At 31.5% G+C, this 24,670-nt stretch overlaps 3 protein-coding genes and 1 pseudogene across 3 annotated transcripts; 1 reads left to right on the top strand and 3 right to left on the bottom strand.

Annotated features, from left to right (window-relative positions):
• Nucleotides 1–220: 220 nt before the first annotated feature.
• LOC126554801 (uncharacterized) lies at nt 221–7,512 on the bottom strand. The gene is made up of 9 exons (XM_050209827.1): nt 6,242–7,512; nt 4,927–5,342; nt 4,745–4,837; nt 4,547–4,615; nt 4,252–4,359; nt 3,810–3,929; nt 2,186–2,454; nt 1,941–2,103; nt 221–558 (listed from the first exon to the last, which is right to left on the bottom strand). The coding sequence occupies exons 1-9, from the start codon at nt 7,510–7,512 to the stop codon at nt 458–460; spliced, it is 2,610 nt and encodes an 869-aa protein (XP_050065784.1). The 3' UTR covers nt 221–457.
• A 2,295-nt stretch (nt 7,513–9,807) lies between these two features.
• LOC126554799 (uncharacterized) lies at nt 9,808–10,569 on the top strand. The gene has a single exon (XM_050209826.1). The coding sequence runs from the start codon at nt 9,808–9,810 to the stop codon at nt 10,567–10,569; it is 762 nt and encodes a 253-aa protein (XP_050065783.1).
• Nucleotides 10,570–13,024: 2,455 nt separating this feature from the next.
• Nucleotides 13,025–14,144, bottom strand: LOC114132300 (zinc finger MYM-type protein 1-like). Its single transcript, XM_050209825.1, has 3 exons — nt 14,022–14,144; nt 13,384–13,891; nt 13,025–13,305 (listed from the first exon to the last, which is right to left on the bottom strand). Exons 1-3 carry the CDS (start codon nt 14,142–14,144, stop codon nt 13,025–13,027), a joined length of 912 nt encoding a protein of 303 aa, XP_050065782.1.
• A 13-nt stretch (nt 14,145–14,157) lies between these two features.
• Nucleotides 14,158–17,071, bottom strand: LOC126554798 (zinc finger MYM-type protein 1-like; annotated as a pseudogene).
• Between the last annotated feature and the right edge of the window lie 7,599 nt (nt 17,072–24,670).

Below are 24,670 nucleotides of genomic sequence, written 5' to 3'. Positions count from 1 at the left end.
CTATTTTTATATTTTATTTATATGTATTATTATAATATAATACATTATATTATTATTGGATAAACTTAATTTTATATAACACAATTTTAATAACATTTTTAATTTATTAAATTTAAACATAAATAATTAATAAGCAACAACTGAATACAATATTAGTTATTAGTTTAATGAATAAAAATGTAATGAGCACATACTCTTTACGATGACATGTACTGCCAATACAACATACTTAATAATAATAATAATTATGATAATGATAACAATATTATCACATAAACCTTATTTAGATTAATGTATAATTAATAAATCTCACAAGTTATAATATACCTAATATATATAATAGTAATATAAAACATGGCGCAGTCGGTAGGATGACATAACTGCCAATAGGTACAACATATTTATAATAATAATAATAATGAAAATGATAATTATAAATTATAAATGACAATTATATTTATTTAGATCTTTCATTAGCTTTACTCAGCCAAATACTTGCGATTGTTTCTATTTCTTTAATAGATTTATCAGTTAAATTTGCTGATGAATGTATAGCTTCTAAAACAAAACAAAGTTGAATTATACCATTAGTCAAATTTGTATTATTATTTTATTCATTACTTTAAACCTATATTTAAATAATAAAAATAATTAACTAAAATTCTAAGGATTATTAAATAGTTGTCATAATATTTTATATTGTGTTAGTTTTTAAGAAGTAGTAATAGTTAATAGTGGATTTTCTTGACTAATAATAGTAGTAATATGTCCATAGTATTATAGGTAAAATAATATTTCCTATTGTTAGTTAAAAATATATATTGTATATGGATGGTGCGCGGGTAAAAGGGAATAAGACTTATCAATATAATATTATATCCGTCGATTTATTCCATTTTGTCGCATTACCATGGTGCGTAACATGAGTGATAATAATATTATCAAATATCAATGTTGAATGTTGTTATGGATCTAATAATAACTCTATACCTATTAATTGTTAAGTAATAATAAATTAGCTCAGTAGTCAGTGCCCAGTGGCCAGTAGTGAACTGGTGAATGTTTAATCATAGTTTTGTACAATACTACAATAGCTGAGTTGTGTTTTTTTTAAAAAAAAAAAACATTTTGTTGTTTTGTTTTGTATTTTATTTTATATGGTTTAATAAATACCAAGGTAGGTATACAATTGTCATTATAGTATAATTTAATACATTTTATCTCCAATAATACTATGTTTACTAAAAGAATTATGCTTAAAAGGTAATAAGTAAAATAATATGATTGAATTATAAAATGTGTAAAAGGGTATAAGTCACTTAAGTGCTAGGTATAGTTATTAAAATTTTCAAAATGTTATGTTTTACAATAGTAAGGTAACTCATAATTTGACACTTTATTAGAATAATAATTTTAAAATAAAATTATTGAAGAAATGAGAGGTTTATCCTGTTTTCTGAAAAGTAATGGTTTTTTACTTATTCCCTTTTACCCGTGCACCTCCATATATAAATATATATATCTGTGTGTATTATTTTTGGATATTTTAATATTAATTTATAACTATATACTCCCAATAATTACCCTAGTAAAATATCAGAGTATTCTAATGTTATAATAATCTAACAAATATTAGATTTTTTTATAAATTGAACTTGCTGTTTTCTCATAACATAAATGTACACTAGATTAGATTATTTGGTATGATTTATCCTGACATTTTAGGTATTAATATAAGTATGAGTGCTATTAACTTATAATTCAGTCTTAAACAACATTCGGACCTTCATTATACAGTTGTGCAGAGTTAATTGTCCAACTTTAAAAGAATAAAATTGCTGAATTTTCTAACTTACAAAGAATAGGTTGGTATTAGGTAACAAGTAATAGGCAAATTATGATAAACAAATTATGAATAAAAAATAATTTAAATTACTCACTTGTAAGTAATGATGCCAGGATTGTACCATTAAAAGCAGTTTTGTTGTTTTTGTGTCCTGTATAACTAAAAGATTTAGCATACTCATTTGTTATTAATTTTCTTAATATGCGTCTGACTGATTGTCTGAAATTAGATCCACCAATCATGGCCAACATTTTCACCTAAATTTTAAATGGATTTTTATGGACAATTATTAAATGAATATTTTAATTTGCTCATAATAACTAATAAGTGATAACTTACCATTTTATCATATAATGTTCTGTCATTAATCAAAATCTCATTGAAATTTGTTAATGTTAACTCATTTGCTATTGGAAGCATTGCACATGTATTTTCGAATTCATCATTGGTAGTTGATGACACTGCAATAGATGAACTTTGTTTACATAAAATATCTTGTTTTTCTTGTATACTGTTAACAACCATCATGATTGTATGAAGGTAGTCTCCCTGTTCTTTGCATCTAGCGTTTAATGTGATTAGTTGTCTTAAGATCTGTGTTTCAACTTCTATAATAATAATAATAATAATAAGAAAATATTTAGGTACATGTTGTTGCACATTTTTAGGTATGTTTGAAACTGAACCAATACAACATATTGGGCAATTGCCAACAATGTTCTATGTTTAAAAATTTAACAATAATTTGTTTTATTATTTGTCATTGTTGTGTACCGTGCCTTCGTTGAGTGGACTGTATCCGATTGGTTGCCGTGCGTTCGTTCTTGTTGGTTTGGCTGTGTTATTGCCTACGGTCCGACTGCGCAAGTCTGCCCTTGGTGGGTCTTACTGCAGTCGTCACGTAGGCAATGGTCCCTTAGCTGCGCAAGTCTGCCCGGGTGGGTCTTGCTACAGCCAGGTGCCGTGGACGTTCAGAGTTCCCAAAACCGCGCAAGTCTGCCTGGGTAGGTCTTGCTACGGTTGAGGTAGTCTGAATACTGACTGATTTTGTGCTCCGCACTGGTATTTATAGACGGCGGCGCTGTGTAATCGCTGAAGCTGCCGAAGCCACCCGAGCTTGTCTTCGATTGTGGTCGTAACTACGGTCTCCGTGGCCTGTGATTCGTTGACGTCTGAAGATACGCAATCCCTGGCCTGTGATTGGCTAAAGCGCGTGAGATACGCGTACTCTGGTCTGTGATTGGCTAAAGCGCGTGAGATACGCGTACTCTGGCTTGTGATTGGCTAAAGCGCGTGGGCGCGTCCCCGTCTTATCATAGAACGCGGGACCGGCCGTTTTGTAACGTGTGGCACCGTAGCCAGCGTGCAGACCCGGGCTCCTCCGGCGCAGAGCGCTCGGGTCGCCGAACGCTTTGTCCTTGCTCGCCCATGAGCCCTATGCCGTTACTGGTGTAATGAACATTTATGACACAGTACATAGATTCGGCCCTTTACAGTCGGCGGGAGGTTAGTAGCTCACCTGTACGCCTCCCGACGTCAAACGTGCCCGTTGCAGCGTTTATTCGCGACGATCGACCACAGTGTGCCGACCGACTGTATACCGAATCTCATGCTGTTGTGCAACGTATTTGGCCAACGGCCCCGTACAAATAAGATAAATGTTAACAGAAAATATACCTTTTTATTTGTGGACAAAACATAATAATAATCGGAGAATACGTCGACGTGTGGCGCGAACAGTCATACAATTATTATTGTTTTAATATGTTAAGCATAAGTACAGCATTTTTTTTTTTTTTTGTAGATACTTACATAGGTAATCAAGTCTATGAATGATAAAATAATAACATATTAGCTGGAATATTTAATAGAAATATTGAATTAGAAATAAAATTAAGCTATCTGTACCTACTACAGTAAATCATTAACATTTTAAAATAATTTTTCAAATTCTTTGAACTACCTGAAGAAATATGAGTTTTCTGCTTATTATTTTGAGCTAAAGACACTAAACTCCCAAAGTCAATATCATTACTTAGGTTAATCTCTGGCATGGTGTCTGTTTGATTATTAACTGTTTCTCCTAAATCAAGAATAATTTAAAATTAAATTTTACTTACAATGTATGAAATAGAGAAATTTATTGTAAACTATATTATTATCTAATGTTGATAAAAATATATAGTAAAATTAAAAATATATATTAAGATATTCAAGGTTAAAGCAATGAACACAATAATTTGTGAAATAATAAACTACACAAATATATTAATATTCTAGGAACTGATCTATACTTAGAATTAAACCTTGAGTGTTTAAGATACCTAATACAAATTTAAAATATGTAGTATGAAAAATAAGTTTTATTTCTAAAAATGACTGTAAAAATAAATAAATAACTGTACCTGAAAGATTGTAGTTTTGATCCTTGTTACCAATCATAGCTGTTAAATTTTCAAACCCTTTACCAACACTAATATCATGGTTATCAATAACTGTAAATGATGATTCATCTAAGGATTATATTACCATATTGATTAGTTTATTGCTTCATTTAAGTCAAATATGAACAGTCGTTAATAATTAAAACTACCTACTAATATACTTTATAATTAAAAAACCTAAGTTTTTTATTTATCCAAACTAATACAATCCCTACTTGATATTATTACCAATATTATCAATAAAAATAGTCTTTACCTGAAGAGATGTAGTTTTGATTTATTAAACAGCTAAAACCATTACTAATGAGCATATCTTGGTTGTTTTCTTCATTGTTAATTGCAATCAAAAAAAAAAAAAAATATATATATATATATATAAGAGCTAAACAATTGATTACCTATAATACATCAGTTATAAGCCATACATAATAAAATTAAAAATTAAATAACATACCAACAATGTTTTGGTTTTCATTTGTTACTATATTTAAATTATCTTCAATTATACTACATTCTGTATTATTGTTCTGCTGTGTGACATCTTTTTCTAAAAATCATATTGAATTATTGTATTATACGTAACATGATATAAATGTATTTTAGTAAAAACAAATGATTTAGCAAAGCATATCTTACTTTTAAATTTTGGAAATGGAGGTAGTTCATTATCTGATTGTTTTTCATCACTACTTAATTCACTAAAATCAATTTCTTTGTTATTTTTCTTTTTACGTTTAGTTGATGTATTTTTGACAATTAATTGTTCACTTTCTGATGTACTTTGTGCAAGGGTTTCATTTGCAAATTTTGAAGCATCCTTATACACGGTGAACATTTTATTGCATATCACTTTTATTGGATATAGTTTCCAATCATTTTCTGGAGTTGACCGGTTTTTTATAGCTGTTTGTAATTTAATTGACCCAAATTTTAAAGGCCAGAAACATTCTTCAAAATTTCTGATCCAATTACTTGGAATCACTTCAATTATATTTTTTTCATTTTTGAATTTGACCACATACCAGCCAGCAGCACACATATTATAATAAAAACTGTAACTTAAGTAATAATATACATTTTATTTACAAACAAATATATACATGGTTTTATTGTATACAGAAATGTTAGCTTAAACTATATCAATAAATTATTCATCAGTATGAAGTAGTGGCATTACTACAAATCCTTTAGTATGAGGTAAGCGAACTAATTTATGAAGAATATTTGACACTGGCCAATATGAAAAACATTCACTTAAACTATCGACAAGATGAATGCCAATTAATGAAGAATCCAATGGTTTGTGTAGAAATTATTTACATTATTATATTTTCGACCTATGACAACAACTTGATTCAGTTTCTGACAGTAAGCAAAATTTGAAATTTCAATTATGGAATTACACTTTAATTTGCAACAAGAATTCTGTAAATTGATACTTAATTTAAAATTGGAAAAAATAACTTCTTTAAATTGAGGGTCAGTAGTACCATTTATTAAAACTCCATCACTGTGTTCTTTTTTTAATTTAAAACTACCTTTTTTTATTTTCTGTTCTAGTATTGTGTGTAAAGTACTTTCTTCTGATAAACGTCGAACTATTTGTGATAATACATTATTATGTGTTCTTAAAAGCTTTTTAATTTTTTGAAGATAATTTTCAGAAGAAAAGTTACTAAATAAATTTAAGTTTCCATATTTTCTAGCATCATCAGTAATGTGTAAAAGATTGTGAAAATTATGGGATAATATTTGTGGACCATAAATTAATTTAGATGATAGAACAAAATATTTTAAAAGCTCTTCGGCATAATCAGTCATTGTTTGCATTAATAAATCTGACAATAAAATGCGTACAGCAACATGAAGAGTTAAAAAATGTTCATACTTTTTTTTATCTAAATTGTTTTCTAAAACAATAACTCCGGTATATAAAAGAAATTGTCTTAACTCTGTAGCTTTGTATCGTTTAGCTTCTTTAATAGGCCTGGGCTTTCTTACGAACTCGTTTGGAATATAATTAATAAGGTTTAATAATGCATCAGATATTATATTAACAGATCTTGATTGTAACTTATGAGGAGGTCGACCAAAACACCATGTGTTAACTAATAGCTTTTTAACCACTCCCAGACATATCAAGTGCATATAGTCGGTAACTAGGCCTAAATTGGGAATTCTTTGTAAAATTGTATGGCCAGTGTGGTGTTCTGGATCAGTTTGATTAATAAAATCAGTATCCGTCCTTTTAGTAAATGTTATAACAGGGAAAACAACATGATCTAAATATTCTCCTTCTTGCATACATTTTGAACAAGAAGAATATCCACTGTGTCCTTTAATTTGAAGTACACTAGCCTTAGCAACAGCATCAAATAACAACATGGACATTTTGAAACTAAAATTTTTATCACTAATGTGTATACCATTTAATGTTAAATTAACGGCTTCATTTACAAAATCTTCTAGTAATTCATTAAAATCTGATGGTTTATCATACCCATGATAGATACCAATACAAAATATATTTAAAGGCAATAAAATATCAACATTAGTTAATAAACATAAGATCGGATAAACTTGACTTTGTGATGAGTCACTAAGAGGCAATCCATCAATATTAATAGCAACATTAATAACATCAGGAATGTTGGAAACATTTACTTTTTTTAACATATTTATAAGACCATTTTCTAAACCAAAATGGTAGTATTTTCCAGGATTTATATCACGCAAAATGGTTTCTCTCGGTGTTTTCAAAAATGTCCTTGGATCTTTTGGAATATTTTTCAAATCTGGTATTTCCTTAAGAATTGATAATAATTCTTTCAAAGCAACATGAGAAATTTTATTCCTAATAGCCCATTCTCTCAAATGATCAGGAATAGGTATTTTTGAGTTTCCCAAAACATTATCACTTACAAAATTGTTTAATGAACTACATTTTGGACTAGTTGATACAAATGTTGAAAAAGATAAATCATTATTTTCAATGGAATGTTGTAAGGAGTCACCAGATACATTAGAAACATTAGTTTTTAGTACACAGAAATCATTCTGTACATCTATAAAATTTGACTGACATAAAGTACTTGCAGTATTAGGATTACATTGAGTAGGTAATGAAATAGTTAATGTTGTATTATCTTTTCTAATAACATCCAAAGTTTCTAGTTGATGCTTCACATTTTTATTAAACTGAGACTTTGAAGTTGGGCGCATTTTTTTAATAGAATTAGATTTTTTAGAATCCATAATATAAAATCCACTACACATTAAATATGAAAAAAAATTTTAATTTATTTTAAATTTATTTTTGTGAACCTATTTATTTATTGATATCACATTTATTGAATATTATAAAATAAAGATAGATAGGTTCTAAAAATAATAGGTTTCTTAATAGTATTTAGGTAGTTTATTTTTATATTTATTTTAAATACCTTAAATAATCATTCACACTGGGCCCTAATCTGGCACTAATTTTGAATTTTTGACCCTTGAGCTAAATAGATTTCCTAGATGTAAACAAAGAATTCAAAAAATAAATGGTTTGGTCCCATAACAAAAATTATATGAAAACTAAATTAGAAATTCAAACATTACCTACAGATCAATAGTCACATATCTAACTTAAATTAATTTTAATTTATGATATTCTTTAATATTTTATGATTAAGTACTAGGTAATAATATATAATTATAAGGTAAATAGAACATTTAGCATTATTATTATTATTATTTTATATTTTAAATATGAAAAAATTTGTAGGTTTTGTACTTTATAGTATATTATTTTATTTTTCGAATGCTAAATACACTTCTAAATTATTTTAAGCACCTATCTATAGTATAGATGTCACTAAGTTTTAAGGAGATAATTTGATAACTTTTATTAACTGAGAATTATAAAAATTATTAAAAAGTATCAGAATACAATATGTTAACACTTTAACAGAAAAAACCATAAGCAGGTATCTAACTAATAGGACTTATTGATTCACTCAATAAATCTCTTTAACTTTAAAACTTAAGGTATAATTATTATTCATTACAAAACTTAAATAAAATTTTAATAAATTAATGGTATAAATGCAGTTTAGTTCCTACACGATTTTTTCAATTTCCCCCCTTCCCCCAAAAATGTACGTTTTAAAGCACTGAAAACAAAAGTTTACGATTTTACGTATTTACGCATGCATGTGTGAAACGCTGTGTAGGTATTTTGCTTCCCTACTGTTGTTGGAAAGTAAAGCTATAAAATATAAATACCTTAATACATTTATTTTTTATGCTGTGATCTACATTAGGTGGTTTTGCATAACAAGTCGAAGGGCGTAGCGACGAGTTTCGATACACGGGTGGTCACATTTTTGTTTTCAATTTTTTGAGTTTTTAAAAAATAAGTACGATAATTTAAATCTTATTGCATAATTTCATCCATCAGAAAACACATATAATTTTAAAAGAAAATAATCAAAAAGTAGTTTTTTTATGATTTTATCGTGGATATCACGTGGTTGTTTACGTGTTTATTATACTGTTTTATAGTTATTTTTTTTTGGTATAACTTTTTAAGTAAAAAAAAAAAAAAAAAATGTAAATATTTTCGATTTGGACTTGTTTTCAAGGCTTTAAAACACACATTTTGGAGAAAAAAATCGAAAAAATTGCGTAGAAACCAAACTGCATTTGTTTCGAAAATTTAAAACACAATAATTGTATCATAGATACATCATTTAGGTAGGTAATATAAGTTTGTAGGAAATGAATTACAATAATACATTATACATAGTAATTAAACAAATAATTACTTACCAGCGTTCTGAAAAAAAACGAGGACGATGTCAATCTAAACGTCTGCACTACAAGCACGTGTGAAATAAAATGTAAAAATATTAAAAAAATATGGTCACCGCATAAGCACAACGTTAATGATGAAATGACCGCGCGGCGCGTATTATAATAATTGAACAAAGGAAATCCACGGATGTTCATTTTATATAAAAAAATTATATTATTATTCAATGATAACAATAATATTCGTATATCAATATACCACAACAGTAAAACACGTATTTTTCGTAAACCGTATCGTTTCTTATATTATAAATAGCATGCTAAATAAAAAAACATGTCATTAATGAAAAAAGAAATATTTATGTATTATTATTAAATGAATATTCATTACATATGATTGTAACTATTATTCAATGAGTATTCTGAATCGGATATGTTGTATGGATATTCAATTTGAATTACTCTATGGATATTCAAAAATGTATAATAATAAAAAAAATATGAATCTATTATTTTTAATAGAATATTCATTTCATCAGCTGTGTTAGAATATGTAACAAATATTCTCCTACGAATATTCTTTTAAGATTAATATTTTACCATGAATATATTGTTATTATTTAGATAAATCTTCTACGAATATTCAAGAAATAATTATATATGATTCTAATGTAATATTAATAGAATAAACGAAATTGAAGAAAGATAGTTCATGATATGAATATCCAGTGTTACTTGGGTTGTTGTGCACACAATTTAAACCTGGTTATTTCAGATGCTGCTAAAAGTTCAAAACAAGTTACATCTTTTTTTGAAACTGTGCAAAGCATATTTAATTTTTTTAGTTCAAGTGCTCCACGATGGTCAATTTTAGCTTTTGGCGAAGCTGATGCCAAAAAAATAAAAGCTAAAGTTCTGAAAAAGTTATGTGTGACAAGATGGGAAGCACGACATGAATCGATTTATTCATTAAAAGTCAGATTTATTGATGTACTGAAAGCTTTAACAAATATATCCTTAACAAGTTCTAAAACCGACGAAAAAAGTATGAGTTTATCTTTGAAAAAAAAATTAGAATCTGTAGAATTTATTTTCCTTCTTTGTTTATGGGAAGAAATTTTAAAACCCTTACACGGAGTGTCTAAGTCTCTTCAAAAAAAAGATACAAATTTACATAATGCATGTGAAAACTTGAAACAAGCTACATCTACAATTAAAGAATTGAGAAATAATTATCATACTTTAATGGAAACAGCCAAATGTATGTGTACAAAATGGGGGATTCCTCAGGAATTTCATGTACATAGATTAAAGTTTGGAAGAAGATATTTTGATGAAGTAGATGGCGACCGTCGATTAGATATTTCAGAAGATAATTTAAGAATCAAGGTTTTTCTTCCAGTCATTGATACAGTAATTTTTCAATTAGATAATCGATTCCAGGGTTTAAAAAAGGTAATTGAATATTTTGATTTCTAAATCCTTGTTCATTGGTTAATAGCACGGAAGATGATATCATTAAAGCTTCGTATGATTTCGTCAATTTTTATAACGTCGATATTAGCTCAGATTTCACCAGACAACTTTTATGCATAAAAAAATTAATAAATTTGAAAATAACTAAAAATATTAAACAACTAGCTATATTTATTATAGAAAATGATTTTTGTACCACTTATAGTGAAGTATTAAGTGCTTGTATTATATATCTCACATTACCAGTAACGGTTGCATCAGCGGAACGTACGTTTTCGAAGCTTAAATTAATTAAGAATTATTTAAGAAATTCAATGGGTCAAAATCGTTTGTCTAATATTGCTCTGTTAAACATTGAAAAAGAACAAGCTAATATCCTAGATATGGACAAAATAATCAATCAATTTGCTGAAACGAAAGCAAGAAAAGTTAATATACTTAGTTAATTAATTATATTTTAAATTAAAATGTTTGTTTTTTAAATTCATTTTCAATAAATTTTGTAATTTTGTTGTTATTAATTATTATTAAAATATAACCAGAAATAATTTACACAGTATTATTTCGCTGATAATAAATACAAATTGTGTCAGCATTAAAAAAAAAAAATTGACTACAAATACTTAAAGTAATTATAGGGCCCCAGATTTACTTTGTCTTCGGGGCCCGAAGATCCTAGTTGCGCCACTGTATAGTAGATTTCAGTTTTATTTTTTTTAGTTATACGAAATAATAAGAATAAGGAAATAGAAAAAAAAAATATTAGTTATAAAGAATATTTTGTGTTTTCCGAGTTTTTGTTAGAAACTAAATAATGTGCTAAGAATTTTTGTCCGACTATAAAAACTGAATCCGGACTTTTTGTCAAACTTTTTTTAAAACGGACTTTTCTTCAGTGATTAATTTTAGTTAATTGCTGTATTCATAAAATGTACAATGTAAATACACACTACACAACTTGATAAACGAAAAAAATTATTCTCATACATGAGGAAATTCTTGACATAGGTACTAATATAATATATATAATATATATTATATATATACGAATCCGATGATTGCAAAAACGTCATGAGTCAATTATTTAAAACTTTTGGATAATTGATAAAAACTGTATAATATAAATATTTTTGAAAAATAAATTAATTTAAGAAAAAGTACTTATTAAAATACTTACACCTACTCATACACCTACTAATAATACCATGGCTAAATAACTAGGTATGATCGCAACTTTGTGTTACGCAGGTGTCATGGCCGCCACTGGCAGTGATAGATAAGACGTATACCGACCAACGTAGTACGGTGATAAAAATCACTGCCAGTTAAGATTTCTTTCCATGCCAAATCATGAATAGTACGTGAAGAATAGTACGTGCGCAGCCCAGAACGCAAATGCGTCTTAATGAGATCATACCTAGTTATTTAGCCATGAATAATACTACACCTATAAAGTCGGTTTTTTCACTCAAAAACACATGATATGACAGTTATAGTAGGTATATACGTTTTTACTAATATCTCAATTTCAAAAAAAAAAAATTAAAAATATGACTCGTGACGTTTCTAAAAACATCGATTCACAAATTTTTTTACTGAGCATAATATTCAGTTTAGCATTTGAAAATTATTGAAGCATAAACTTATAATAATTTGTATAAATCTATAGTTATAAATAATTTATAAAAAAACATAATATGGAAACCAAATTATAATTATAATTTGATTTTTGTGTAATATTCATAGGCGCAAATAGGGAGTTACATTGGCGGGGGCTCAAGCCCTTTAATATATTCAACAAAAATCCCCCTTCAAAAAAAAAAAAAAAAATAACAATATTACTTTTTTTTTTTTATTAGCTACTAGTATAAAATTTTAAAATTATTACTTATTAATGCACATATATTTATTATTAACTAGATAATTGGTTACAATATTAAATTTATTCTTCTGTTTGATCTGGCAAAGTCATTTAAAACTGAGACCCTGTCAATATTGATATCTTTTTCAATATTAATTATCCCTAAATTGCTAAATCTTTCCTGGAGCATCGTTGTTCGCATCCATGTTTTCAACCTCCTCATTGCGGAAAATGACCTTTCACAAGTAGCGGAATTGATTGGCAAAGTTATTGCTACATTAAATAATTTATAATAATTTGGAAAGATTTGTTTGTTATTCAATGAGTTTAAGTGATTTTGCAGAACTTCCAAATCAACATTAACTTTTAAGATATTTTTGATAACCATCATTTCTGATCTTAAAAAATCTTTGGAAACACCGAATAAATCCTAAAAGTTATTATTTACAAATTAATTTTCAAAAGTATATACAGTAAATAAAAAGTAGATTTGAACATTCACTTACATTGTTTAGCACAGTTTATTAATATAAATACATTATAAATTAATATTAAATTTAGTCTTTAAAAAAATTAATACTTCTGATAATTCTCATTTTACCTTATATGATTAATGAATTGTAAACTTTCATTAAAGTTTAATTTTAAAAAGTTGTCTACAGATTGGGCTATTTCCATACTTTTTGGTGAAAACTGTTTTTCCATATTGACAATAATAATATCAAGTATAGGATAAAAACAATGCATTTTACAATAATTTTTATTTATTGAAGTACCCATTAGTACATCATTAACACGGTATTCTTCTGCTGAAGTAGTTGATAGTACAGCATATTGTTGTAAATATGTAGGTTCCCTTCTACGACGTTTAGAGCCACCTGAATTAATTAAAATTATATCAATAATTTGAATCATAAATTTATTTTATTTTAATAGGTATTATTATAATAACACACCTTGTGAAGGAATATCCAATGACACATCATGTTCTTCACAAAATATAGTAACATCATTCCACAGATTATCAAAATATACATCTGAACGGTTATTTTTCAGAGTATCAATCACACCACATACTAATGAACTAGATTTTCCAAGAGTTGTAGACTTTGATTGCAATTGAGTACTTAGAATGTTAATAATTTTTAAAACATCATTAAGAACAAACAAATATACGACAAATTTCCCATTTTTTATTGTAGACAGAAGACCTATTGCTTGGGCAACATCTTTATCTTTTTGTAATTCTATTTCTTCATCAAGAATATATAGTATAGGTTTAAAATTTGCGATGACTGAGTTACAACTCTTATAACGGCAGACCCATCGAGTATCTGATAACTGTGGGATTTTAGTTTTTTTAACTCCTAGTTTTTCTTGAATGTCGGTCATTTTTTTATTTTTCGTAGGTTGACTAAAATGAACATACAACGCTTCCAAGCCATTAAATAAATTCCGTGCGTCCTAAAATTAAATTTTAAAATACTTGATGTAATGATGTCATATTATTTTTATTAAAGCACAGAATTTAATATTCCATAACTGAAATAAATATACATACATTTGTTACATTTATAAATATAATTGATTTCACCTTTAAATGTTTACACATATCAATGACCACAAGGTTTAATTTGTGTGCCATACAGTGTACATAAATAGCTTTAGGATGTATTTCTTTAAGCTTAGCCTGAACTCCACCAGTATGACCTGACATCACGCTAGCACCGTCATATGATTGACCTATTATATTAATTTTGTCCAAGTTCAAAGAATTTAAAAACTGTAATAGAATACCAATTAAACTGTCAGCATTTTGACTTTGAGATACATCTAAAAATCCAACAAATCGTTCTTCTACTTTAAGGTTTTTTGGGTAACGAACACACACAGCTAACTGTTCTTCCTTGTGACATCTAGAATTTTTTTTTTATACAAAACAATTATCAAAATGTAGCTTAAGACTAGTTAAGTAAAAAAAAAACAATATAATATTAAGAAATTATCGAGCTTCGTCACACGAAACGCTATACATTCCAGCACTTATTATATCTTCAACAATAGTATTCCTTAAATGTTGCGCATATCTCAATGATTTGATTTTGTATTAACCAACTTGTATGATTTGTTGGTTTTGCATAATTTAAAGCAAAAGTTGGATTATACTTTGCCATTAGTTTGCATGCTTCTTTTAAGTTACTACAGTAAACATGATAAATAATATAAATAGGTATATAATTAATTAACATTAGTTAGGTACTTTTATAAATAAAAAAATATATGGTACTGAATTCACCCAATCCACCTTGATTTAAAGATGTTTCATTTTCAATATGACCTCTAAATGCTACTCCTTGATGTGCCAAAAATAGTATGATATCAATTAATGTTAGGATGTAATCTCTATTTTCTAATATTTTATCACGGTGTGCATTTGTAACTAATATATGGACAGAACCAGAAGTTTTAGATTGGATATGTGCATGCCACTTTGTCATACAAGTCAAATGGTACTGACAGTAGCGTATATAGAAATAATTTTTGGGGTGGGCTATAGTAGATAGAAACTAGCAAGTTATCTAGCACCTAGACGCTATGTATATTTAACAGTTTCTTTTAAGGAATTTTACGAAAATCATCTAATGCAAATGCTACAGGTGGTGGTAATTATTTTGTGGTACATGCTTAAAATAATAGATACCTAGACGTTTAAATTTTGTTGGGATTTTGGGAAAAGTATAATATCAATACATTATTATATAATAAATAATAAGTAATAAGCATATGGCATAGATGACAGATCAATTTTGTTTAATCTATATGCTATCAATATGTTTATAGAACTATAATAAAATATCTGAATATGATTAGGAATGTATAAAAATGGATATTTACCTAAGGTACCTAAACTAAACAAGTTATATCATAATCAGTATTCAGCATCTAATACCTATATCCTATTATGTACATTTATTATGATAGGAAGATTTTTTATACTAGGTAGTATAAAAAAAATAATTTTAGGTACCTATGTATTATGTAACATTAAACTCTTTAGTCTTTATAACTTCATATAAAACAAAACAAAACAAATAGGTAAAAATCATTTTTCTATTTTTTTTTTATAAAACTATTTACAATGTCATCAATTTGCAATGGTATATTTCTATGAATTGTCATTAAGGCTAATCCAGTTAATCGAACATTTCCACATTGGTTTCTTATATATGTTTTTAGTCTTCCAAGAGTTGAAAAACTTCTCTCTACACTTGCAGTAGTAATTGGTATTGTACACAGAATTTTCAGCAGAATATAAATATTAGGGAACAGATCAAATTGACATACTTTCAAAGCTGTTAGAGCATTTTTTGGAATCTTTTCAATAGTTGTATCAACCATTTTCCATTTTTTAACCCATACTGTCCACTCACTTTGAATCATAGCTTCACCATTTTCAAAATCAGCGAGGTAAAAGTGTACAGCATCAACAATATTTTCATATTTTGATTTAATTGCATTTATCGGTATAATATTTTGTAAGCTCACAAGAGTCTTTTTGTGTTTAGAAAATCTATTGACTAATGATGAGTTTAATTCATCAAGATACGGTATGAATAAACTAATTCTATAATATACATCTGGAGAGTTGGTTGAATAATTATGACGATGTCTTTGAATACCAACAATCCTAGGTATTGATGGTTCAACATTAAGTTTAGAACTAATAGCTTGAGCACTTAAATACAAGTGTTTAAATTCAATTTCAACATTTGATCTAATATCACTTATGACTGATTTTACAAGTTCTATGTGCCCAATAGCAGAACTTAAATCAATATCAGGTTTTTGTAGGCTTACTGATATTTTATGAGTTATAGCTAACATTTTGCTAACAGTGACTAATGTTATTAAAAATTCAAAATCACAAAGTTTTTTATGAAATGATCGAGCAGCTGTTTCATCATCTTTATTATCTAACATTATCTGTTCCATAGTTTCAATAATTGGTAAAATATCATTTTTGAAATTAACAATTCCTTCATGCCGTTCTACCCATCTAGTGTCACAGTAATTCATTAAACGTGAAGGTGTCAATCCTTGTTTACATAATTTTGTTTTTAAGATATTAGATCTTCTCACTGATGCTCTTATAAAAGTACTTATTTCCCTTATCACTCCAATACAGTTTCTAACCGGTTGTAATTTTGATGCATCATTTAAAACCAAATTCAATGAATGAGAGACACAATGGGTGTAAATTGCCATAGGATATTCCTCCAATATTATTGCTTGTACTCCATTGAAAGCTCCACTCATTGCAGCAGCCCCATCATACCCTTGTCCACGCATATAGTTTAAATCAAGACCAAGAGACTGTAGTTCATTTTTTACTGTAGTAGCTAACCCTTTGCCTGTAACATCATGCACTGGCACAAATTTTAAAAAATCTTCTCTTATTTCATTTATATCTTCATCAAAATAGCGAACAACTAATGAAAATTGTTCAATTCCTTGAACATCAGATGTTTCATCAGCAAGCACAGTGAAAAATTTGGTTTTTTTCACTTTTTCAATAATAATGTTTTGAATATAAGTCCCTATTAGTTCAATTATTTCATTTTGTATAAATGGACTTGAATACATTTGTTTTCCGCCAGCATTTAAGATATGAGATTTAAGAGTATCGTCCCCATTTTTAGCTCTATAGCGCAACAAGGCTCTGAAGTTCCCATCATTATTATCTGGATCATTCAGACTTAAGCGACCATAATCTTTATGTCCCCTTAAGGGAATTTCTTGCCGCCCACAAAATATTATTGACTTGAAATTGTACACTATCTATCTTTCCATCAACCATTTTTAAAAAATTATCTGATTTTAAAACTGCTAATTGGTGATATTGAAGAAAAGAATGACGATAAAAAATTTCTTTGGCTGATTTCCAATTCTGCAATAGTTTTGACACAAGCTGTCCAACACTCTGATGTGATCCTTTACCGGAAAAACTTCCAGAACCAAAAACTACACAATTTTTACAAAATGCTCCATTTTGTACTTTAGAATAAGCTAACCATTTAAATTCATCCAACCAGGATTTTTGAAAGTGCCTATTTACATTAGATAATACTTGTACATGCAAGTTGGTGAATGAATCTGGTATCCATGTATTTTTCAAAAGCTTTTCTTTAATACCGTCACTGAAAGTTTTACTAAATGTTCTGATGTTCTGTTAATATATAAACCAATATCATAATCACTGTTGCTTGAAGTTGTTTGGGTATAATTAGAATTAATTATTAAATCCTAAAATTAAATTACATTATAATACCTAATTATTTATTCAATTTCCTTAATAAATACTCACATTAAAATCTCTCTCAGGATTTTCAAAACTGTCATTAATTTTGTGTTCATCGTTGATTATAGAATGTACTTGACTGGAACTTGTCTCATGTTTATGTGCCTTTAAATTAATTATTAAATTGGGTTAAAAAAAATAAACAAAAGAAATAAGTATAATTACTTAATAAGTAATAGATACATGTTACATAATATTAAATGGTACAATATTGAAAAAAATAATATTTTTAATTTAGTTCTTAAATAATAAAATCAAATTTTATAATGTATAAAAGAAAGTTATTGAAACTAATAGAAACATACAATTTTAAAATATAATTCTATATTTTTTATAGAAATGATATTTTACTAAATAACTAGTATAATATCCATAGTATATTAAGACTTAAGAGTAATACTGGGAGAAGTTAAGAGTATCTACTATTGTTAAACTGTTTAAGTATTGGAAATGTACACAATTTTCAGAAAATAATTTAAATGTTACATTACACTAATTTAATTTATTACCTTTTTGGATATTTGTATATATTCACTAATTTCGTTAGAAAAAGGGCGTTTCTCAACAGAGTTTCCTTCATTCAATTGTGTGTTCTAAAAATTAACACATAAATAAAAATATATCATTAAGTTATGATAAAAAATAAAAATACGGATGGAAATAATGGATGTCTTTGATAAAATTTATGCCGACAGGGAGCGTTCGGGTGGTGGTGTGGAGCTAGCGCCCTGTATTTTAGTCAGTCAGTCGTAGCCCCGACGTGTGCCAGCGAGGCCATCGGTGGTGTTTTGTAATTATAATTTTGTGAACAAGTGTAAAGTAAACTAATAAAATCTATTCGACAGTCAAATTAGTTTTCTTATTGAATAGTTAACATTATATCAGAAGTGGGATTCGAAGTGAAGAACGTAGTGCGAGTGTCGCGGATCGTGTTGAAATTCCGACGTGTTTTGTCACGTGTTCGTTATATTGCTTGAATTCGTTAGGTTAGAATTGCAACGGTTGGCACCCGTGTGTGCGGTTACTGTTATCGCGTATGGTATAATCGCGTGTTATCAAGATCGGCATTGTTGTTGTTGTCATTGATAACCGTTATGACTGAACAGACTTCGCAACCGCCGAAGGCGCCGACGTACAATGAACTTATTAGTCTCGTTGAACAATTACGGCAACAAGTCGTCGAAGCGACTGTTTCGAGTGACGCGAACGCCGGAATCACCGATGCTAGTGTATTTTCAGAGTCGAGCTCGAGTCAACCCGCTTTGGATTTCCGCGTATTACCAGATCTTGATAAAACTGTTGGTGTTTTTAACGGTCGTGAGTCGACTCACGCGTCTGCGGATTGGTTGACAGCGGTCGAAGGTGTCGCGAACCTGAATTGCTGGCCGTTCGCATATCGGCTTCAATTTGTACGCGCTAATGTACAGGGGGCAGCAAAAGATTGGTTCGTAGGCCGTACGTTCAAAGACCGGCATGATTTTAGAACGCAATTCAATGCGACTTTCATTCGTGCCGTGCGTATGTCGGACCGATGGGAAGCTTTACGCCGACGGTATCAAGCGAAAGACGAGCATTCGATGGATTATTACCAGTCGAAAGTGAGGTTGTGCCGTGACCTATCATTACCGTATGATGAGGTGCGCGATCATGTTATACAAGGGCTGTACTCTCGTGAATTGGCAATGTATGTACTAGGTAAAGTGCATAAGAACGAAAATGACCTGTTGGCGGACATCCTAGACTGGGAGAGGATGGACTCGCTAAGGAGTACTAGTGCGAAGACAGAACGACCAATCAAGACTAAAGACACGGGGAAATACAGTGTTGTCCAGCGGAACCTACCGGTAATCGAAGTTCCGAATGAAAAGAAGACGTGGAAACGGGCAGTACCTATCGATTACAAGACGAACCTTGAGGTCGCCGGACAACAAAGTAAAACGAGTAGTGACGTTGAACGCGGCAGCTGTTTCAACTGCCACAAGGTTGGTCATCTTTCGCGCGACTGTCCTACGAAGCGCAAGCTGATGACGTGTTTTCATTGTGGTGTTACCGGTCATATGAAGACTAACTGCCCGGTTTTGCAGCGAGTTAACACTGTCGTCGAGCGGAAAGGCGTGGAAGGATACCACCCGTACCAAAAAATCGGAGTCATTAACGGGTGCGGATTTATTGCACTGTTGGATACAGGAAGCCACTTTACCCTACTGAAATCAACGATCGCTATTAGATGTGGGTTGAACATCCGCCCGTCCGCTAAACCGCTATATGGTGTGGGTAGTACTGTGATACCTGCACTCGAAACCGTTGGCGAGGCGCTGGCCGAGATTGTTGTAGATGGCGTCAATGCTGGACCTGTTGTGACCTTGGTTGTGCCGGATGATGCTCAGAGGCCAGATATCATCGTAGGGAGAAACTGGTTGGACTCGCCCGCAGTAGCGTACCACAAGGCCGGAGGGCAGCTGGTACTTACGGAGGCCAACATGGTAAACAAAATGTCGGATACTACAGTCATGACACTAGATGGTGAATTTGACTGTCTACACGTAGTCGATAGCGAAACCGAAGCCGTACGTACGACGTTGAGCCTAGACGAATTCAAGTATGTGGATAAGGACGCGAATCCCGACGAGATAGCGCAGTTGCAGGAGCTGGTGAACGATTACCGGGATTGTTTTGCTACCGGCTTAGAAGAGCTTGGGTGCACGCAGTTAGTTAAAATGGACATCACGGAAGTGCCGGGGAGCAAGCCGGTGATGTGCAAACCGTATAAAACTACCGCGGCTGATAGAGCAGAAATAGACAGGATCGTCAGTGATTGGAAGCGCTGTGGGTTGGTGACGGAAACCAGATCTCCTTATGCCAGTCCTGTACTTCTTGTCAAGCAGGGCGCGGGTAAGCATAGACTTTGTGTTGATTACAGACGGCTGAACAAACAGACCTTGCGGCAACTCGGGAAGTCCGTTACCTGATATGAACGAACAGTTGCAGTCGTTGGGAAATAGCAGACTGTTTGCCCAACTTGATCTAGCTAGTGGTTATTTGCAAATACCGTTAACGGAAGACGCGTCGGCGAAAACTGCATTTATAACTGAAGATACTACCGGACAGTTTACCCGCATGCCGTTCGGATTATCTGGGGCAGTGGCGGAGTTTACTCGTTTAATGCGACATGTCTTGGGACCGTTTCACGGTAAGACTGTTCGAAATTATTTAGACGATATGGTCATAGACGCGCATGACTGGCCGGACATGTTGGGAAAATTGCGCATGGTATTCGATCGTTTGAGGAATGCTTGTTTGACCCTCAAGCCATCAAAGTGCGTTTTTGGCGCGAGAAGGATCGAGTTCTTGGGGTTTATAATTGGCGATGGACGTATACAACCTGGCGAACTGAAGACGAGGGCAATTTCAGAATTTCCTACCCCGGAAGACGTGACGTCGTTGAAGCGGTTTTTGGGGCTTACTAGTTTTTTTCGCAGATTTGTGGAGAGATATGCGGTTGTGGCTGAACCACTTACGCGACTGACAAGAAAGAACGTGGAATTTTCATGGCGTGAAGAACAAACGAACGCGTTCCGGGTGTTGAAGGATGAACTAACACGACCACCTGTTCTTGGGATGTTTGAGCAAAAAGCTGTCGTCACAGAACTGCATACTGATGCTAGTTCTGTAGGACTTGGTGCAATGCTGTTGCAATCCAAGGAGGAAGGAGAACCGCTGAGATTGATATATTGTGCAAGTAAGAAACAAGTGAGGCTGAGTCGAAATATCATTCCAGCAAATTGGAGCTAATGTGTGTAGTCTGGGCGATTAACAAGTTACGGCAGTTCCTACTAGGCTTATATTTTATAGTTTATACAGATTGTCAGGCTTTGGTGTATTTTAATTCGTTCAAGGCGACGAATGCTCAGGTTGCCCGCTGGCATGATATACTGCAAGAATTCGACTTCTCAGTCAAGTACCGACCTGGAACCCGTATGAGTCATGTCGATGCTCTGTCCAGAGCCCCGATTAACTCTGTCGCTGGAAACGAGATTCCTGTCGATTTGGAGTTGAGAGATAGATGGGAGGTGTGTGTCCTACTCACGGTTGAAGATAAGGTCCGAATGTGTCAGACTGCAGACGAAGAGTTGTCAAGGTTGATCCGAACTGTGGAAGACAGCCGGGACCATCCTGGATCAAAGGACAAAAACTTTGTGATGGAAGGCGGATTGTTGTACCGGAAGTTTAATGGCAAGCTGCTATTTGTGATGCCAAGGGCGATGCGGAAAAGCTTGGTGGTTGCAGCCCATGACCTGAAGGGGCATCCGGCAACGGACCGTACGGTAGCAAACATACTGCAAGATTTTTGGTTTGTGCGCATGTGGAGGTATGTAAAATTCCATATCAAGATGTCCATGGAGTGTTTACTAGTCAAAGGACCGAGAGGGAATTAACCAGGACTTCTACATGCGATAACGGTTGGTAAAAGACCCTTTGACACAGTGTATCTGGACCACGTAGGACCACTGATAACTACTCCGAGGGGCTACAAGTATGTATTGACATTGGTGGACAATCTCACTAAGTTTGTGATATTTTATGCTGTAGCTAGTACCAGCTCGGATGAGACATTAGGTTGCGATGAGCTGTTCGTGAATACATATGGGCTGCCACGGAGGATGATCACTGACAGGGGAACTTGCTTCACCTCTCACAAGTTTGAAGAATACTGCAACAGTCTAGGGATCCAGCACATTCTAACGTCAACCCGACATCCGCAAGCCAACGGGCAGGTGGAGCGCACACACAGCGTGCTGATGGCCGCCTTAATGACTTGCACGGAGGAGGGCAAGGATTGGGACGCTGTTCTCTCTGAAGTCCAAAATGCCATCAATAACAGTGAGAGCAAGGTCAGCAGCAGGACACCTTTCGAGGTGCTACATGGGTACCGTCCCAGGTTCCATCAGGGAGCTCTAAGGGCGTTGTCTAAGACTGTTGACGACTGGGAACCCCCTGAAGGATTGTGGGAGGAGGTCCGCGAGCAGCTAGAGTCTAAAAAGATGAAGGACAAGACCAGATACGACCAGCATCGACATAATAACACCCACTATGTAGTTGGTGAAATAGTAGTCATGAAAAGGGTACCAACAGTCTCGGGTGAGTCGACTAAACTTCAAGACCGTTACAGGGGACCGCTGGTCGTTGTCGAAGCTTTGCCAGGAGATACGTATCGAGTTGCTGAGCTGGATAAAGGGAAGAACAGCAGGTTCGCAACAACAACGCATGTGTCTCAGCTAAAATCATGGCGCATCTACAAGGAGGAAGATCCGTTGGAAGAAGAAGACGTGAACGACGAAACAGGACCAGCTTTGGACAAGGAAGGAATGAGGGTGGAGATGATGGAGCGAGGTAGGGCTCGGAGGAAGAGGAAGCCGCCAGCTTGGCATGCTGATTATGTATAAAATTAAATTGTATTATGGGTATAATACCAGCTCTACTGATTGTGTTGGAGTAAATTCTCATTGTTGGGTAGGATACCATTATTTAAATAATTTATATTGTGTTGATTTTTATTGATTAGTGTATTACTAGTTGATTAATATGTATATGTAAAACCTTGTTATTGGTATGACATCAATTCTCATTATTATTAATTGTGATTTCAGTTGGTTAATTGGGTGAACAAATGATTCCCTAATTATTATTATATATTGTGTCAAGTTATTGTTAAGTATCAGTTTTTTTTTAATGATATCGTTTGTTAGCCTTGACTAGTATTTGTTGCTAGCACTTATTCATTGTATTATTCAAGAGATGTCAAGTTTCTATTAGTATTATATTAAGGTATGAACTGTATAATTTAGTTGTTATGGTAAGAGTTGACTACCTAGTCCTGTTGGGGACAACAGAGGGTCAGGACGGCCGAGTGATAAAATTTATGCCGACAGGGAGCGTTCGGGTGGTGGTGTGGAGCTAGCGCCCTGTATTTTAGTCAGTCAGTCGTAGCCCCGACGTGTGCCAGCGAGGCCATCGGTGGTGTTTTGTAATTATAATTTTGTGAACAAGTGTAAAGTAAACTAATAAAATCTATTCGACAGTCAAATTAGTTTTCTTATTGAATAGTTATGATTGTGTCTTGATTTATTAAAATAATTTTGTTTATGTTTTAAAGGTTTAATGTTTGTAATTTTATTTAAAAACATAGGTAGGTAACTAACTAAAATATCTAAATTTAATTTATTATTTTAGATATTTTAATACATATTTATTAATATGGGTAGACAATTAAATACTTTTACATTTTAATAAATGATTTGACAATGAATAATGATATTAATTTACTATATATTTCAAAATTAAAATCATCCATCAAGACATCAATAATGGTACCTAGCTTTTTTAAATAAATAAAATATTAATATTAAATTTTACTTACTTTTTTGGCATCAAACACATATTTTTTTAATTTGTCTTTAAAATTCATTATTTAAAATTCAATAAACTATAATATTATAGTAGGTATATACTAAGTAGCAATTTTCACAGTACCTATTAACGTATTTAACACGAAATATTGTAAGTACTACAATAAATATTATAATCAAACAAAATAGGTCATTAATACGTGTGATTGCGGCGAATATTTCAGCGTCTGTCGTTGTGGAAGTTTCAGTTATTGGATAGGACAATGCTATCAACGACAACGTAAACATGAATATCGAATAAATTGAATAAAGACAATTACTATTATTGCCAGTCTGGGCGTCTGGCAGCATAATATTATTGTTATATTATTCCCACAGATATACTAAGATATTATAGATAATAAACGATGATAATACAAGTAGTATACATTTGTATGTTCTGCGCACTTTTGACTGCGGAGATTGCAAATTTTTAAG

The sequence above is a fragment of the Aphis gossypii genome, unplaced genomic scaffold (genome assembly GCF_020184175.1).
Source record: "Aphis gossypii isolate Hap1 unplaced genomic scaffold, ASM2018417v2 Contig00604, whole genome shotgun sequence".
Classification (NCBI taxonomy): Eukaryota; Metazoa; Arthropoda; class Insecta; order Hemiptera; family Aphididae; genus Aphis; species Aphis gossypii.
This window is presented reverse-complemented; position numbering and strand designations above follow the sequence as displayed.

Bases quoted from the DNA above. Each gene is read 5' to 3' on its own strand.
- LOC126554801 (XM_050209827.1), bottom strand. From the start codon at position 7,512: ATGCGCCCAACTTCAAAGTCTCAGTTTAATAAAAATGTGAAGCATCAA. The intron at 4,616-4,744 runs GTATGTTATTTA...TTAACAATGAAG, and splicing joins TGAAAACCAAAACATTGTTG to AAAACAACCAAGATATGCTC. The intron at 2,455-3,809 runs GTAGTTCAAAGA...TTATTATTATAG, and splicing joins GAAAACTCATATTTCTTCAG to AAGTTGAAACACAGATCTTA.
- LOC126554799 (XM_050209826.1), top strand. From the start codon at position 9,808: ATGAATATCCAGTGTTACTTGGGTTGTTGTGCACACAATTTAAACCTG.
- LOC114132300 (XM_050209825.1), bottom strand. From the start codon at position 14,144: ATGTCAGGTCATACTGGTGGAGTTCAGGCTAAGCTTAAAGAAATACAT. The intron at 13,892-14,021 runs GTGAAATCAATT...ATTTAATTTTAG, and splicing joins ATATGTGTAAACATTTAAAG to GACGCACGGAATTTATTTAA. The intron at 13,306-13,383 runs GTGTGTTATTAT...TAATTAATTCAG, and splicing joins ATTGGATATTCCTTCACAAG to GTGGCTCTAAACGTCGTAGA.